Source organism: Myotis lucifugus, unplaced genomic scaffold (genome assembly GCF_000147115.1).
Source record: "Myotis lucifugus unplaced genomic scaffold, Myoluc2.0 scaffold_0, whole genome shotgun sequence".
Classification (NCBI taxonomy): domain Eukaryota; kingdom Metazoa; phylum Chordata; class Mammalia; order Chiroptera; family Vespertilionidae; genus Myotis; species Myotis lucifugus.
Window position 1 is genome coordinate 62,710,547 of NW_005871048.1, and position 17,266 is coordinate 62,727,812.

Below are 17,266 nucleotides of genomic sequence, written 5' to 3' on the forward strand. Positions count from 1 at the left end.
CACCAATAGCTATCATGATTGCGGAAAAACACTCCAACGATGAGACAGAGCCGGGCACGCGATGTCACTCAAAGCGGCTGTGCCACTGAGGTTGATCTTTTTGTAGCAAACGTGGCCTGGTTATCGCAAAACTACTGGCTGGTGCTGTAAAATCCAGAACACTAAAATGCTCACTGAAAGGATAAAACTGCATAAATGACTATGTACAGGACAGCGCTCCCTGACGCCTGCACCGCTTCGCCAGAAAGCAAGTCAACTGTTTCAAAAAGGAGTGAAGGGAAATATCAATCAGATTGAAGTAAAGCGAGAGAAGACAGAAAACCAAGCAGACAGGACCAGCTCCCACACATGCGGTAAACAGGCCGACCCGGGAGGGGATGGAAGCCAGAGGGGCAGGTTAAGGAAGGACAGTGCATTACGTCGAATCCTTGCAGCCTCCCGACGTTCATCATGTCGTTGCACCGCTTCGGCACGATGCACATGACCTCCACGGCTCTCTGGGGGTGGGGACACAGCAGAGTCGGCCGTCAACTTCCAGGGAAAAGCTGCAGTGCCAACCCCCGCCCACACCTCCGAGTCCAGGTCCTCCCCCCTCCAGCCCTCCGGTGGGTGGGCAGGGGGCCCAGGTGGTGGCGAGACCCACCCTGCCAGGGACGGGCTGCTTGGGAGGCACGTGGGGACAGCCCGGGGGTAAGTACCTCTAGTTCCGACGTGTCCAGGCTGGCTTTCTTGGAGTACTTGAGGAAGTCCTGCAAGGGGAGTGGAGAGGGCTGAGCAGGTGCTGTGGCGGCAGCTAGCCTTTGGATCGTCCTGACATGCCCGGCTCTGGCGTAAGCGCTTCAGTTCTGTTCCTGGTGTTTCCCTCCCAGTGACACCAGGAAAAGTTCCCCTTACGTGGACTTCAAGCTGCAGCCAAGCCAAGCCAGACCAACCCTGTCCGAGCAGGTAAGGGCTCCTGCTTCCGTGCAAGCCCAGCTCTGGCCCCTTTATACCCCGTTTCTAATTTTTACAGAAGAAAGAAATCTCAGCACATTGAACTGTCACGTGTATCATGGAAATGGTGACAATGCTGAGGAATTTAAATCCATCAAGGGCTGTTGCTAAGCCAACAGAGAGGAACAGGCAGGGATTTAGCATTTAATTTTATCCAAGGCTCAGAGAAGATGAGAAAATATGTAAGGTCAACAGAGCGGAAGAAAAATCATTAGTATTCAAAGGTCTGTGGTGGGGAAAAAAGTTTACTTCAATCGACATTTTTATTCAGAATTTGATATAAACAAAAAATTGAGAAAACAGCGTAAGGTGTCTTATTCCATTCTGAAATATTTAAAAAGCCTATTCTGAAATATTTAAAATCAGAAATAACAAGACTGCTTCATGTTTTGTTTACAGAAAAGAACTCCCTCACCTGCTGAAACCTCTTTCTCCCTCACCTCCCGGACCCTCCTTCTCCCTCACTCCTGGACCCTCCTTCTCCCCTCACTGCATCTTGCTTTACCAAACTCCCGACACCAGAACGAGCACCTGACGAGTCCTTACCTTCAGTAACAGCTGGTATTTCATAATTCTCTGCACCGGTTTGATTAATAAATCTGTGAGTTGCAACCTATGGCCAAGGCGCTGCTTTAAGTCCTGTGGTTTTAAAGGAGGGGGAAAAAAAAGTATTGTCTTTTTATTTTTAAAGGGCATTTTTTAGTCCTTGCACACTTGTCAGAAATGCTCACTACACCAGAATAAAAGTACTGAGAAAAGAGGCCACGCTGCACAAAAACCAACTAGTGTATACTATTTCTCAGAATGTCCAAAGTTTATACTTTAACCTTCTTGAGCTGTTTTTCAAAACAGTCTTTGCTTTGATGCTTGTTTAAAGACTTTCTTTCAATTGCCTTTTTATTCACACACATATTTTAGTTTTAGGCTAAAAATTTAGATCATGAAATATTCTGAATGTGTAATGAGCCTTAAGTTGAAAACAGATTTAAAATGAAACAAAACCCCTATTTTCACAATGACCCAGTCTTCTGAATGCTAAGGGATGCGACCACAGACTGAATCCCAAGAACCAAACACAGGTCCAGAACTCTTAGAATTGAGGCTAGTTTCCTGGGTGACCATTAATACTTAAAGTTTTGAGAAGCTTAAATTATCACAAAAGATTCAGAAAAACTTTGTTTCTATCTTAGATCTTACCTCAAAAAAGGTGTCAATGTATTCTGAGACAATGTGCTCAGACTTCGGCTTATTCTGACAGTAAACTATGTACATGTGCAACCTTCTCTCCTGGGGATGACAAAGGCAGACAGACAGGTTATAACAACAGGAAGCTCATTAGAATATAAGAGCACATGCACATTTCAGTACCTTCAGAAAGGAAATTTCCTAAAACAAAACTGCATGGTTTAGACTTGGGAGCACATTCCAGATTCCTGACATAGACCAGCCCACTCCTTTGTGGCTCCAGAAACAGACCTCCTTTATCACTCCCTCGGATATGTCAACCCCCCCCCCCACACACACACACACACACACACTCACACACTCTACCTGGCAAAGACGAGACAGCAAAGGAACACAGTTCTCATTAAAGGAAGAAACACTCCCACCCTTCAAACCTCCAGTGGCCCTAGGAAGCCTGGCTGTTTTTATTGGGAAGAAACAGCTCTTTCGTCTCAAATATGAAGGCAGGGCAAGCAGACTGCGAGCCATCCTTCGCCTGGCGAAGCTCCAGGTGTGGTGTGCACCCCTACGGTCCCTCAAAACTATTTCCCAAATGCTAAGTGTCACCAGCCCTCTGCTCGGCGCTACCAGGTGCACCGAGGCGCAGAGCCAACGGTGGGGAACTGCCGGCATCTCAGCAAATGTCCGTCACCAGCACATTCACAGAAAAGATGCCAGCTTCACCCCAGAATGTCCTTACGAAGTAATAGAAACACGTTGTGTTAGACTCAGCCACGGACAGGCAGCCCTTTGACACTGACACAGGGAGGCCCTCCTGCACGCTGCCCTGGCTGCCTCGGGGCGCCCTCGTGTGGGAGCTTTGACCCGACGCTCTGGCACTGAGCCTTCACACAAACACGTGTGTAAACTGCGAGCTCGCCTTCAGTCTGACAAACCAATCACTAAACAGGACAGTATCAGAACGGCACATAAGCAACAGTATCACACTCACATGTTTCACAAAGAGGGATCCGAGCTTTTCTGGGTCTTCAAGGCACTTCTCCAGCTCCCCTAAAAAAAAGCTGAGACGAGAGGAGTATGACAACCACAGAAACGAAATGGCTGTGGGCATTCCTTGTTGGGACAGCAGCTGTGTGTGGTGTATGTCCTGTTATCATCCCTTTCATGTGTCCACATTTATGCTTGTTATTTTATTAACCTGAAAGCCAATCAGTCTGTATTGAACGTGTGCAGCCTTTGGGTTAAAATATCCCCCAGGTCTGCAGCTGTTGTGGGAGACACAACCTCGGGTGCCAATATCTCTGTCTCGTCAGCAGGACCAGTTATTTTCCCCTTCCCTGTCACAGCTGAAAAACCAGCGCTGGGCATAGAAGTCTGGGTAATAGTACCAAATATCCCTTTATAAAGTCTACAGGCTATAGAGCCGTAAGTTAGAGCTGCTCCTAAAACTGACCTGGCATTCATCCGAGTCCGACTGGATTAGATATTATAGGAGATATAACAACTAAGACCTGGGCTCAAAGTCCTACATTCCCTTAGGGGAGAGAGATACTGAAATAATACAACCCCACTTGGGACACACCATGGCAATCCTCCTTGTATCTGTAGGGTGTGTCCAGTTTCAAAAGCTCCCTTGCATGTGTCATCTGCCTGGAGGGAGCACGCCTGCCTAGAGTGGTCGGGGCTCACGGGGAAGCGAGCACTTGACTGGGTTTAGAAGTGATGACAGGTGCTGCAGGCTCGGGACGCGATGCACACACAGACAGGAAGGCAGGAGCTGCCCACAGGACGGGGAACGGACAGTGCAGGTGAACTGCCCACAACAGCACCAGCAGCTGACATAGAGCAATCCCTGGATGAAGGATTTTTAAAGTCAGCAGCAAGTGACCTGAGGGATGGACGTGCAGTGACCAGCTCTGCAGGCCGGGCGGCTGCTGTAGGGTCAGCCCTGACCCGGATCTCGTTAGGGAAGGCGTGGCAATGTACCGCGACCAAATCTGACTTCCATGAGCAATCATGCCCACGCTTTCCATTAAAACTGAGTTGGAAGATGAGCATCTTCAAGACCCTCTGAGTGTAATCGCTATTTATTCAGGAGGTGGCTGCAATTCTTTAGAAATATGTATCGAGGCTTACTCTATGCAGATGATGTTCTAAGTGCTTCATGTGTATTAACTCGGTTCCCGTTCACAGAAATCCCATGAGGGGGGGGTCACACTATGACCCAGGTGTGCAGCTGACGACAGTGGCACAAAGGGGGGATGTCAAGGACTCAAGGTCAGGCTGGGCTATGAACCAGGTGGTGAGGCTCGGCACCCTGAGGTAGGGCCCCGGGATGGACCAGCACGAAGGAGATAAGACTCTTGCGCGGGCCATGAAAAGCTACCACAAAACTTCTCGGCCCATCAATACTTCCTGTGCACCAGCTGCCTCCCCCAGCTGCACAGGCAAGGAAATGCAATGACCCAATGCCTATCCGTCCCCATTCGCTGACATGTGGGGGTCTGACCGGGACGCGGTGTGCACACCACCAAGCGTGACATGGACTTTACGTACTCTCTGTGCCAGTCATAAATCTGATGGATGTTGCCAAATACAATCTTGTCTTTTCCTTTCATGTCATCAGGAACACCATCTTCTTTCATAAGTGCCATGTAGCCCTATAATGAAATATTTAAAAACATGTTTATTACATTGAACATGTTTGTACCAAGTGATGGTTTAGTAATAAGGGACAAAACAGACATATGCCATGTCTTGTAACCAATTCTTTATTTAAAAACAAATACAAATCCTATATGGAAAGGGTCCTTAACTGGCACGTGAACAACACAGGGGTTTAGGGGTGCCAACCCCAGTGCCCTCAAAAATACACATATAACTGGACTCCTCAAAAACTTAACTTCCAACTAATAGCCTACTGTTGACCAGAAGCCTAACGATAACAAAGTCAATTAATACATCTTTTCTATGTTGTGTGTATTACATACTGTATTCTTACAATAAAGTGAGCTAAAGAAAATGTTATTAAGAAAATCGTAAGAGAGAGAAAATACATTTACAGTATTTAATGAAAAAAAATCCACATGTAAGTGGACTATGCAGTTCAAACCCCTGATGTTCAGGGCCAGTGTGTACATGTAAGCAGAACGGACACAGTTACATTCATTGCCATGGTTTTCTCTCCATCCGTCATCACAGTCCTTCTAAGGAACTGAAGAAGCTTAAATAAATGTAGATGGTTCCATAAAACAAATCATCTTATAAATATTAACTATTTGCCCAGAAAGTTTCCTCTGTTCTCAGCATTTCTCATATAAACAGATTTTCTTTTCTTTTTGGATTATTTCCATAATTTGTTAAAGCAGTATTTAACTATACTCTTTTCATAGATTGATTTTTTTAACAATGGCTGATTAAATATGTTGCTAAAATGTGGTTAAAACTTCTATTTAACGCACATGGAATTCAGCCTGTACCAGAACCTCTTAAGTATTCAAGTGACTTCTTTTGCTGTTAATGATGATTCTAGTCAAAGCAAATATGGTAACTCTTTTTGTTACACATTTAACTTACTAGCCATTACTTTTAATAGAATACAGACCCCAAAAGCATTGTCCCACACATATTTGCAAAGTTGAAGGGATAGGTGATAAGGTTTTATGCTATAAAAATAGCTCTATGAGCTGAGTTTATGGAGATGATCATGCTCTGAGCTTAAAGGCAGGGAAAAGCCTTTGACCCCAGCAGTGGTTTCCGATGGCTATGCAGGGCATAGCAACCTCCAGACAATGAAAATGGTGAGACATGTGTCTGGGAAAACGATAAGCAAATGGTCTGGTGCATCCACTGACCATTCTCTGAAGCCAGGCAGATTCAGGATGGAACTGAATCCACAGCTGGGCACAGACTCTGTTAACCAGTGATGTTTGCATTTCTGTGGTGATAGCTACCCTTGTACAATAATTAAAGGCAAGGCTCCCATATAATAGCTACAATGGTTAGATATCATAATTTTAAAACTTAATTATTAAAAATGAGCATGTCAGGTACATTAGGCAGAAAGAGGCCTTTAAAAGTGAATATTGATTGTTAAGATAATTGGCTCAACTTTATTTTCAGTAATGATTTTTTTTTTTTTTGTCAAAAACGTCTTTAAAGCTTTGGAGAAAAGTCTCAGTGTTAAAATGTAACACGATACCTCTTTGTGGACTTTGGGGACCGATACAGGTTATTAAATCTCTGAAAACATACCTCCACCACATAGCCGAGGTCCCGCACGTAGTCACGCTCTGTCTCCACTAATTCTTGCAAAACGTAGCTAGAAAGAGAGAGAAAAAGTGTTTATAATCTAGACTCTTCATTTTCTAAAGGAATTCTTCCGCACGTTTGCTTTTGTCGGGGCAGACTCCCCCAGGAATGCGAAGAAACATGTCAGACTTGCACCACAGAGTCTCCAATCCTGAGTGTCCCAAATCCAGGGAGGTGCACCTGGTGACCCCTGAGGGCTGTGGTCACAAGACACTTCCCACTCAGGGCGAACTCCCACCACCAGACCCGACACGTAAAGGAACAACCAAGAGAAGCACAGACATAACTTTGTTATAACGCATGACATTGCAGGAAGCAGGCTTTTGTCTTTTAATGATTGTCATTGTAAACTCTGAACATACAGGAAAAAAACAACACAGAAGTGTTTCTTTTTGTAAGGTTCAGTAACTGCATAAGGCTACTCAGATAATAGAAGACAATTACTTATCAGCAGAGCACATCCTCACCCAGTTAGCCTGAAGTCATACCTTTGTTTGTTCATTCATTCATTCATTCATTCAACCAGCCCACGCTGACTAAACACCTCCCATGTGCGCACCATCATCTAGGTGCCCGGACACAGCCCCTATGCAGCTTACCAGTGTTCTTTCCCTCAAAGGCAGTTTAACCTAATATTTATCAGGGCTCTTTCTTCTTCTTTCACTGTAAGACACTTTACTGGAACAGAGAAACCTACCACTAATATATATTCAGAAAATATTATGGTTTTGGAGACTGAATTTAATTTTATGTTCCCTTCTTTTTCCTTCACAACTGTGCATACAATAGAAAGTATAGGAGCTTCTCACCACAAATTTGAGGGGATATTCTTGTCTCGAATTTATGAACAAATAAGAATGATTTGTGCCCTGGCCGGTGTGGGTCAGTGGCTGAGTGTTGTCCCACGCACCAAAAGGTCATGATCAAGGCACATGCCTGGGGTTGCAGCTGGATCCCCAGTAGGGGGTATGCAGGAGGCAGCCAATCAATGTTTCTTTCTTATCTTTGATGTTTCTTTCTCTCTCTCCTGCCTCTCTCTGAAAATCAATAAAAACATACTAAAAATTAAGTTGTATAATACACAAATGAAACAATAAAAACTGCAGCGATGGCTGACTGAGCCCTTCGGGGGCCTGAGGGCTTTTCAAGCAGACGTGCAGCTACTCAGAGACCCTGGGTCTCCTCATGCGCTCAGTCAGACATGAGACCCAGCCCCAGTTCTGAAGGTGACAGCGACGGGAGGAAAGCCACCCAAACAATGACAGAGCAAACGTGTGTGTCTTACTGCCGCCTCTTTAGGGAGCTGGACTTCCTTTCTTCCATCTCGTCGATCGGCGAGGAGGAGGAGAGAAGGGAATTGTCTGAAGGGTTGAAGGAGGGGCTGCTGCTGTCTCCCTGGTCAACGAGGAGGGAGCTGGGACGATCCTCCAGCGCCTGAAAGAAATGACATCCCCAATCACGATTCTGCCCAGAGTCATCGGGGCTGAAATCTGGGTAAGAAAATCTCACACTCAGGAGATACAGTAGAGCTGATCGCAAAATCAGAAAATCTATTTTTGTGAAATTATACAGTATTTAATAACAATCCTCCCAACTTTATTTAAAAAAAAGCTGAATAAGAGGAGCTGGATAAAAGAGGAACATTAGAATGAAAAAAAACTCAATTTATAGCCATTGATATAGTCTATTCCTTATTACAAATAATTAGAAAAATATACATGTTTACACTAGAGCACTGCACCCAGTTCAAATCCAGAAATTGTCTTTTCAGTTATAGTCCTGCCTTTTGAAAGCGTGATCGGTTCAGAAATGTGTGCCACTGCCTCCACTGCCCGTTTACTCCATACGTCCACCCACGTGCCTTACCGTGGGCTACGTGGCAGCATCTGCCATCTGTATTTTAAACAAACTTGCTATTTTCTCAATGATCTATGAAGCCTTGATTCATACTCTGGTGCACACAGATCACTCAGCTAACCATGATGCCTGTCTTAGGGGCACTTGCACTTCCTGTCTGTCTCTTCTGGAGGAAGCAGGCATGCTGGCCTCAATTACTGATCCTACCTGCCCCCCACCCCCACCCCTTGGATGTTAGTTTCTGCAGGTGATGGTTTTTGTTGTTGTATCTACTGTAGAACCTCAAGCAAAGCTTTGCAGGCGATTAAATCTGGGAGTTAAATATTGGTGACTTCTCTCTCTGGGTTAACGTGACAATGATTTGCAGCTGATTGCTTTCTAATTGGTACATATTACTTTTCTTTCTTAGCCTGAATTCACAAAGCATAGGTTATAGTTTGAAAGTTTCCGAAGCAGCCCCGCTGAACATTCAGAGATGACCGAGAAGTATTTAGCGACTGAACCAGGAAAATGTGCTTGACTTATCTTCAAACAAAAAGCCCAACACAAACTGCAAGAACACAGTATTTCCTACCAAATTAAAACCTCAACACGTGTCCTGTTTTCTCCCCTTCAGAGAACAATGCTACTCCATCACGAAGCACAGCTTGGAGGACACAGAGTCTGTGCGTGCAATCTTGCTCATCACACCCACGGAGCTGTGGGAACACACCAACTGCTGCTCTGACTTGCGAAACGCAGTTGGGGAACAGGGTTTAATGAGAGAAGAGCACTCTGAGTTTCAAATAAATAGCTATTGACCTTAACTGGCAGCGAGTGGTTTGCAGCGCGCCCGCTGGTTCTGGAGGTCCTGGCTGGAGGTCCTGGCAGGAGGTGAGTCTGAAGAACGAGGGGAGGCCTCCTCTCCAGACTCCCAGCAGCTGAAGCTCGGAATGAACTCTGTCCACTTGAATGGTGAGAAAAAAAAGAAGGGAGAGATGCCCTCGCTGCCCTCGCCCAGGAGCAAGTGAGGTGAAGTCCTGGACTTCAGTGATGTCCGCAAGGCAGTTTCTGTAGCGGCTGGAAAGGCTGTCTGGACTGAGACATGGCTGGTCCAGATGTGGGGAGGCATCCAGAGAGACCTGGGTGCACACACCGACAGGGCGCAGTCAGGGCTGCGTGTTCTCGTCACATTTATGCCGTCCACTCCCTCAACGCTGCCCATTGCCTCTTCCACAAGCAGCGTGCGAGGGGGAGGCTGCCACAGCCACAGCTGCCTCGGACCCGGGATGGCAGATTCGGATGCATTACTTGTGGATCCTCTGCGCTTGGCGGTGTTGTGGCGGGTAGGTCCTTGTCAACATTCTTTCTTAGATGAAGAAAGGTCTTGTAGCGATTCTCTCTTCTAAGGTTGGTTTTGTTAAATTATATCTTAAAAGCTGCAGATTTCATCCAGGTTTTCAAACGTACTTTTAAAGAGTTGAACAAAGTAATGTTATGACTGCTTCAATTTCCTGTTTGCTGCTCCCCTATAATGTCTTATTTTGTGAATTTGTGCTTTCTTTCTTTCTTTTTTTCAGGTTACCTGATATCTATATTTTTTGAAAGAAAAAATTTTTGGTTTTATATATTCTACTATTTTCTCTTTTCCAGCTCAATAACTTCTGTTTTTATCTCTATGAACTCATTCCTTCTGCTTTGGTTTACTTTTTGTTCTTCTACTATCTTGAGTTAGCTGTTTACTTCATTAATCCCCATTCTTTCTTGTATCTCACTTTATATTTAGAACAACGAACGGAAGAAAACCCCAAAGTCAAATCCCAGCAGCCACTATAGCTGTCCGTTGCTGCCGCCGCATTGCTGACGCTCAGGGAAGATACACAGAAGATACACAATCTCTCAGGAACGTGGAGACAGGAGAGGGGAGCAAACCTGGGAAGCTTTCTGGTGGTTCTGACTTTTCAGATAGAACGCTCAGGTTTTCGGGTCAGAAGGTTGTTCCTTGAATACTTCTGCATATATACTTCAAGCATATAATACTTCGAGCACCTTCTCCCCAGTCCAATCCATGAATACCTCGCTTCTGATGCATAAACCATTCAGGGTTCAAATCCTATCGTGAAGGTGCCTGAGCCTAAGAGATCATCATCCACACGGAAATGAACATCATCCCACCAGCACGTGGTGGGATGGGCAGGAGCAACTCAGAGTCCCAGGGGCCAGGATAGGGCGAAGAATATTAAAAAGAGTCACTAGGGTTTTTACCCACAAAATAGTTCCTGTTCGTCATGGAAGGGTCAGTGACAGGAAATCAATGCAGTTATGTTTCTCTTGGACCAGGAAAAAAGGCAGAATCTAGATCATGTTCCCTGGAGGATGGAGAAGGGGCGAGTCTGTCAGCAAAAGAATAAGTGTGGTTTTCCCACTGGGAAAGAGAGGCATCAGTGAATGTCCACACGACGAACGCTTGCTAGGAGCTTAACAAACCGCACTGCATTCACGGTCCCAGCTCATAGCTGAGAGACAGTAAGTAGGAGAGTTTCAACCCACATCTACCTGACCCCCAAACCTATGCCCTTCCCGCAATGCCAACAACTGTATGCCTGTTAACTTCAGAAGAGACGTGAGGGTGTAAAGCTGCAAAGGAGGAATAAACCAGTAAGAGGGGAAAGAGACAGCCATAGAACCCCTCTCCACTTAGCGGTCACCTAAGTGAATCACAGCGAACCTCAGCCCACTTGAAGTGGAATGCAATGTAAATACGTGCAGACTGCTGACTGGCAGGTTGACAGTGTTGCCTTATAGCATTTCTTGGGGAAACTATTTAAATTCACAGACAAGGATGATTTTCATGGTCATATAACTGATGTGTATGAAAGGCTGTTTTTAAACTGTTTAAGGATGCTTGAAACTCACTGACTACAATGTAAGCATCCTTTGTTGGGACCATTCATCAGCTGTCTCTCAAAGAGACAGCCAGGCCGAGGTTTAACTCGGTTCCTACGGACACGATCCGTAATTCTTGATCAGTGGCGTCCAGTTCTTTCTTGAGTTATCTGCCAACTCCTAGCAGCCTTCCCTGTCTAACTTCCTAACTTTCTGCCTGACGTCGAAGCCCACTGCATCGCTACCCTGCTGGATTTAATCTGTGTCTGTTCACAGTAAGGCTCTGCAATGGTGGCTGTTCTAAGTTCTGTGAGCCCTTCCAGTGAACTACTGAACCCGAGGATGGTCTTGGGGACCTGACTCTTGCAGCTGGTAGAAGTGAGGGTGGCCTTGGGAACGCCCACTGTGCAAGACGTCACGGACACATTCTGCAGCCCTCACGACAAGGGCACAAGAGCAGCACACGGACAAGGCCCATGCGCTGCAGCGGCACGCAGAGCTTCCGCACCTCTTCCTCGGAAAGCCTTACCATCTTGCTTTTCACGAGTTCCTCAATTGCACTGACAAGCTCGGCTGCACTCGGCGTTTCGGAGCTGGTGGGGCGGACTAACAACCGAGAAGAGGCCTATGGAAGAAGTTAAGAAAAAGAAAGGGGGGAGGGGAATGCCTTATGTTAGTCACTGGACAGACAGGAAATCCTCCTGCAAGCTCAAGCTCTTCTTAAAAGTAATTCCAGACAAAAAGACCACAAGTTTGTCTTTGTTTGCATTTATTTAAAGTCATCCCTCTAAATTTACAATATTCTGACATAGAGTATTAAATAAAACCTGTCTGGGATACATGTGGAAAGCAGACAGTGTCTGTTTTCAATCCGCAGTCATGTAACATCATAACGCTTTTCAGAGAGGTGCCTGGGCACGGGAGAATCCTAACTGTAACTTTTGCAACTGCTGGCTGGGCTATTGGCGAAGGAGAAAAAAATACAGACTCTGATCAATGGAAGAATGAAAGGCTTACGGTCTAATGAGTGAATCCTTAAATAATCAGGAAACAAAACAAGATACTAAAAATGCCTATGGGTTTAAAAGAAAGAAACGAGGAGGAAAAGGAACCAGGGCACGCTGAGCAGACAGGGAGGAGGGGGACGAGCTCACCATTTCCTGTGCCATCCACTTCCCCAATCATTAGTGCAGAGTACAGAAGAGCTGTGGCCTCCCAAGCTATCAGGCGCCGTGTACGGCGAGAGTCAGGGTGCACAGGGGTGACACTTAAGGAATTTGGGGGAAGGGCTACTGCGTTCAAGTTCAGTAATTGGCAAACACCGTGTGTTTGCGGATTACTTGCGCTGTTCATCGATTGGAAACTAGAAGAGGGGCGTAATATGAGCCTCGCTTCATAGTAAGGGCAGCGGAGATGCATGCGACACACAGCTAGCTGTCCTAGCGATGCACTTCTCACAGCAGACAGTACGGATCTATACATTCACAACGAGGCTTCTACATGTGTGGATTCAGGTATGCACTTTGCAAAACAAATGTTGGCTTGGTCTAATGAAATCTGGAATATGAGGTGAAGAAAACAAGGGAAACAATTCAAATGGAGAGGTAAGGAAACTGAGCCAAAACAGACACAGAACACAAATCAACATAATGCTGCCGTGAAAGTTTACAAAAAGAGAAAACAGAACAAAACAAAATATTAGTCACAAGAAATATACTCTCTGGGAACATCACTATAGACTTTTGTAAACGAAGAACTGCTGTTGATAATAATACCCAATGAGGTAACGCAGTAACCAATAAACCATTTAGCAAACAGAAGAATATCATGCAATCCACTGTTTAAGTGGAGAAGAAATACTCTTACTTGGTAAATAACCAGGCCTAGCACCTCCCTTTTGGCTGACCATGCAGATTTAAGACATTTCAGTTTTCTGCTTTTAAGAACGGTACAGCTTAGAATACTACGAAACAACGTAGGGATTGTTAGAGAAATGACGCACCCCATATCCTGATGAGTCCGCTCTGTGCAGAGGGGTGAGGTCCTCTTGCATCTCTGCTCCCTCCCACCCCTGACAGTGTAGGGTGTGCACCTCAGTCACCCCAAACTCCAGACTCAAACCCAAGCTACATCCTCCAGCCAAGACCCGCAGCTCCCTGACTGCGCGCTGACTGCCAGGAGGGGAGAAGGAGGAGGTCAGTTCTGCAGAGAAGGGGCTGGAGAAACGTCTGCCTCAGGTCAAGATTCCTGTGCGACCTGGCTGGGCAGCGGTTCATCACTGGCCCTGGCTGCCCCCTCCCCCTGTCAGAAAACAGGCGATTCAGCAAGGGATCGTGATGGCGCTGAGGAGGGAGTCAGGGGAGGAAAAAAGGGAAGAATGGGGAAAACTGGTATGTTTTTTTCCTAAAACTTAGCTATTGCAAAAAAACAACCACACACCAGTGATGGCGACATAGCACGGTTTTCAGCACCTGACAGTTTGGAGGAGCACAGTGGGCCAGGATGCGAGAGGACGTGTAAGCCAGCCATCAGGTTTCCTGTTTGATATTTTGGGATCTACAATTGGGGTATATAAAATAATTCTCGATTACCTAAGAACTCAAAAAACACAAAAACCGATGGACTTGGCTTGGCGCCTCCGCACGTCTCCAAGGAGGAGTTTCGTGGCTCTGAATTTGGACACCTGTCCCCACACTCGTGTGATCCTCCTGATTTGTGGCATGCTGGGAAGAGGAACTGGACAGCAACGATCTCATCTGAACACCCTGTGCAAAAGCACCTAACAGAGAGAACAGGCCGCCTAATGCTGGACGAGGAGGTGGGCACACAGACAGCTCGGGGCGCCTGTGGCTGCTCTCAGGGACCCGTCGGGACAGTAGAAGAGGGAACCTTACTTTAAAAGTGGCAACTGCTGAAGCACCATTAAAAATGCACCGAACATATTTATACAAATGCATGTGTGTGAGAGACAGCACATGCCGGCCTGCTACTTAGTCTAACTGGACTTTGTCATCCAAAAGCTTTTGGGATGAAAACTGGCGGAATCTGTCTGAAAAGCAGAATGTTTCCCAGGCGCCCTTGGACGGCCCGGGAGTCACCTATCTCCTGCAATGAGGCTGGAGCTTGGCAGCTACTGAGGGCGCCCCCATCACGCGGGTGGCCCGGGCCCCTACCTTGTCATCCTGCGAGTCCGGCTGGAGCAGGCTGTGCTGCTGGATGGCCATGGGCGGGGGCAGGGGCACGGCATCGGCCCCCTCCTCCCCTTCTTCCTCTCCGCAGCTCTGCATGCCCGAGGAGGAGGACTTGGAGAGCGTGCCGCTGCTCAGGCCCTCGTTCCGGCCTCTCTGAAATGGAACCAACACTCGCTCATTACACTGTGGGTCCCCACTGTCAACGTCAGTTCACAGAAACGAGCCCTAAGGGGTTAACTGGAAAACTACATGCTGGACAGAAGCTCAGACGGCAGACGGAGGAACAACCTTCCCAACCCTGACGGTAACTTCTCATTCCTTCCTGCAGCCCAACCGCCCTGCTTGCCAACTTGGACGAGAGAAGGGCCACTGAGTGTGTGTTTAGAAGGAACTGCCAGTGGTATCTGTTGGGCTCTGAATACATCTCAACTTCGAGAGGAAAAAAACAATCACGTTCGGAAGTTTGAGCCCTAACCCTGATGGTGCTCTAGGTCCTCTGGCCCACGTTCGCTTCCCTTTTGGCACCTCGCTAGAATAAAATCCATGGGCATAACGGTGTAAAGAAAAATGCAATCCAAGGTGCATTTTAAGAATCGGAATTATCCCATTAATATCCCTCTATTCTTACTTTTGGGAAAAAATTTCAGTTTATTTCTACTAAGAGGATACAGATTTAGAAGAAAGATGCGAATGCAATGAACCACACACTCCAGCACAGCCCGTGGCAAAGCGTGCGGGGGGTGGGGGGGCAGCAGGACACCCACATCCTCAAATAAATTAAACGACACAGAGCTTGTCCTTTCTCTCCCTCTGCCCTTTTCTTTCGAAGCCTATGAGGGATCTGGGTGGGTCTAGTTAAAGCCTCTGCAGGCCCCTCACGGACATCACCAGTGCTCCCAGCCCAACTTGGGGATCATGAAAGAATTTTGAATAAAGTAGAATTAACCCCACTGAGCCCCCACAAAAGGAAATGAAAAAAATTCCTGGCTGACCTACCTATATTTATCTTTGATGACAGGGAAATAATCCAGTGTTTACTACTCAGGACAGAGGTAAGTGTGAATATAGGGTGGGGGCACATTTCTCCAGCCTCAGGGGCTGCTGAGACGGGCAGCTCTGGCCAGCACTCCTGGCCTTGGCCCTGGGTGAATGAGGGGGAGAAGCTGAGGTGCAGGGCACCCACTTGCTCAAGGGCAGGCCCAGGGTGCCCTGCCCCGGGGGGGTGGGGTGGGAGGGAAGCTCCCAGGCCTCTGATTGGCTGCAGAAGCCTCATGCAGGTCCCGACCCTGCTAACCTGGAGCAGCTCCTCCCAGGCCTGTCCCCACTGAGTCTAGCAGTCTGTTCCCAGGGGTTCAGTGGGCCCCCCACACTCCTAGGCACCACAGAGCACAGAACCGAGTGAGAACAGTCAGACCAGCAACCATGCCTACAACCCGGAGAGAACGTGCTGGAGGGCTCCGGGGTGCCCGGCTCGGGCTGAGCGGCACTGACCTCTTCCACGGTCTCGTCCTGCGGGGTGGCCGCGCTGTCGTCCGAGTCCTTCTGCGAGCCGGCGTCGGCGCTCTTGCGGACCTCCCTGCTCTTCTTGTGCTTGTGCGCCAGCTTCTTCACGTGCCCGTCGGCCTTGCCGCTGCTCAGCCGCCGCACCGGGCTCGTCAGCCACTTGCGCAGCGTGTTGCCTGGGCGCTTGGGGCCTGGGGAGCTCTGGGCCCCCATCATGTGGGGTTGAAGGGAGGCCACGGAGGCAGGCGGGCTGGCATCGTTACTGGAGACGGACAGCGAGTCTGCAGGGACCAGAGAGAGACAACAGCGCGTGACCGTGTGGCCCCAGTCCTCCCAGTGTCCCAGGAGCCCCAGCACCGCCCAGTGCGTGCCTCACCCGACGGGTAGAAACACCACAGAGAAGGCCCACCCCCCACACACGCTTTTCAAATGTTTCACACACTTGAGTTACACTAGAGACGATTTTTCTCAGGATGTACTGCCCCCTCCAAAAAATCCCAAGTCTCCAAATCAGTATCATTATCACAGTTTTAAAATGTCATTGTCACTTAAAAGGTCACAGACACTGTAGGATGGGATGTTTAAGTTATTTTCACCCATTTTCTTGATAAACAAAACCCAAGAAAGAATGGTTTAAAGAAGAATTTACAGGAAATTAAAAACTAATCCTGTTGGATAAGTGTATTAGTCTGACTCACTCCCAGTGAAGAAAAGTACAGCTCAGTAAAGAAACATGTGTGCATGCGTGCGTGTGTGTGAGTGTGTGTGCGTGTACATTGGACCGGGCGGACTCTGTGACAAACAGCAGCTCTGGAACGTGCAGTGTCGGTGAACAGTGGCCGTGGCCAGGCTGGCGGGAGTGCTGGGCGGTCCACCGTGCCCCCTTGCTCACAGCCAGACTTTGAAACTACACAGGCGTGTGCTTCTTTGCTCTCAGCCTCAGCCAAGTTGCCTCCCACGGTGGAGTCAATACCAGCAACAATTAACTAAACAACACATTTTTTAAAGAAATATGTGAGGAGGAGGAGTTCTTCCTCAAATAACCAAAACACTTACAGAAACTATGTCCAAATGAACCTTCTCCTCGGATCTCAAACATTAAATGTAGTCAGCTCCGAGTGGACGGTTTTTCAGGAGAACAAAGGAAATGTAAAAAAACATAGGTAACGGTTGACACTCAACAGACCCTGGGTTATGTGTGAGGCGTTCCTGTACAAACGGAAAACCAGTGACCGTGGACGCTGGCCCTCTCCTGAGTCCTCGAACCCAGGCTCTGCCACAGGGGATGGCAGGAGGAAGAAGAGCATTCACTATGCGCATTTTCTGAAATCGTTTGAAGTCTCAACAATAAATGAAACTAA

The 17,266-nt window shown here is 47.4% G+C and overlaps 1 protein-coding gene across 1 annotated transcript in view; it reads right to left on the reverse strand.

Moving 5' to 3' along the window:
- TRIO (trio Rho guanine nucleotide exchange factor) overlaps positions 1–17,266 on the reverse strand; it is a 198,986-nt gene that overhangs the window by 19,813 nt on the left and 161,907 nt on the right. The window contains 11 exon segments of the mRNA XM_023752278.1: positions 420–497; positions 699–749; positions 1,540–1,632; positions 2,191–2,280; positions 3,170–3,239; positions 4,735–4,838; positions 6,433–6,499; positions 7,775–7,923; positions 11,741–11,836; positions 14,385–14,555; positions 15,894–16,186. Of these exon segments, the coding sequence (XP_023608046.1) occupies positions 420–497; positions 699–749; positions 1,540–1,632; positions 2,191–2,280; positions 3,170–3,239; positions 4,735–4,838; positions 6,433–6,499; positions 7,775–7,923; positions 11,741–11,836; positions 14,385–14,555; positions 15,894–16,186 (1,262 nt within the window).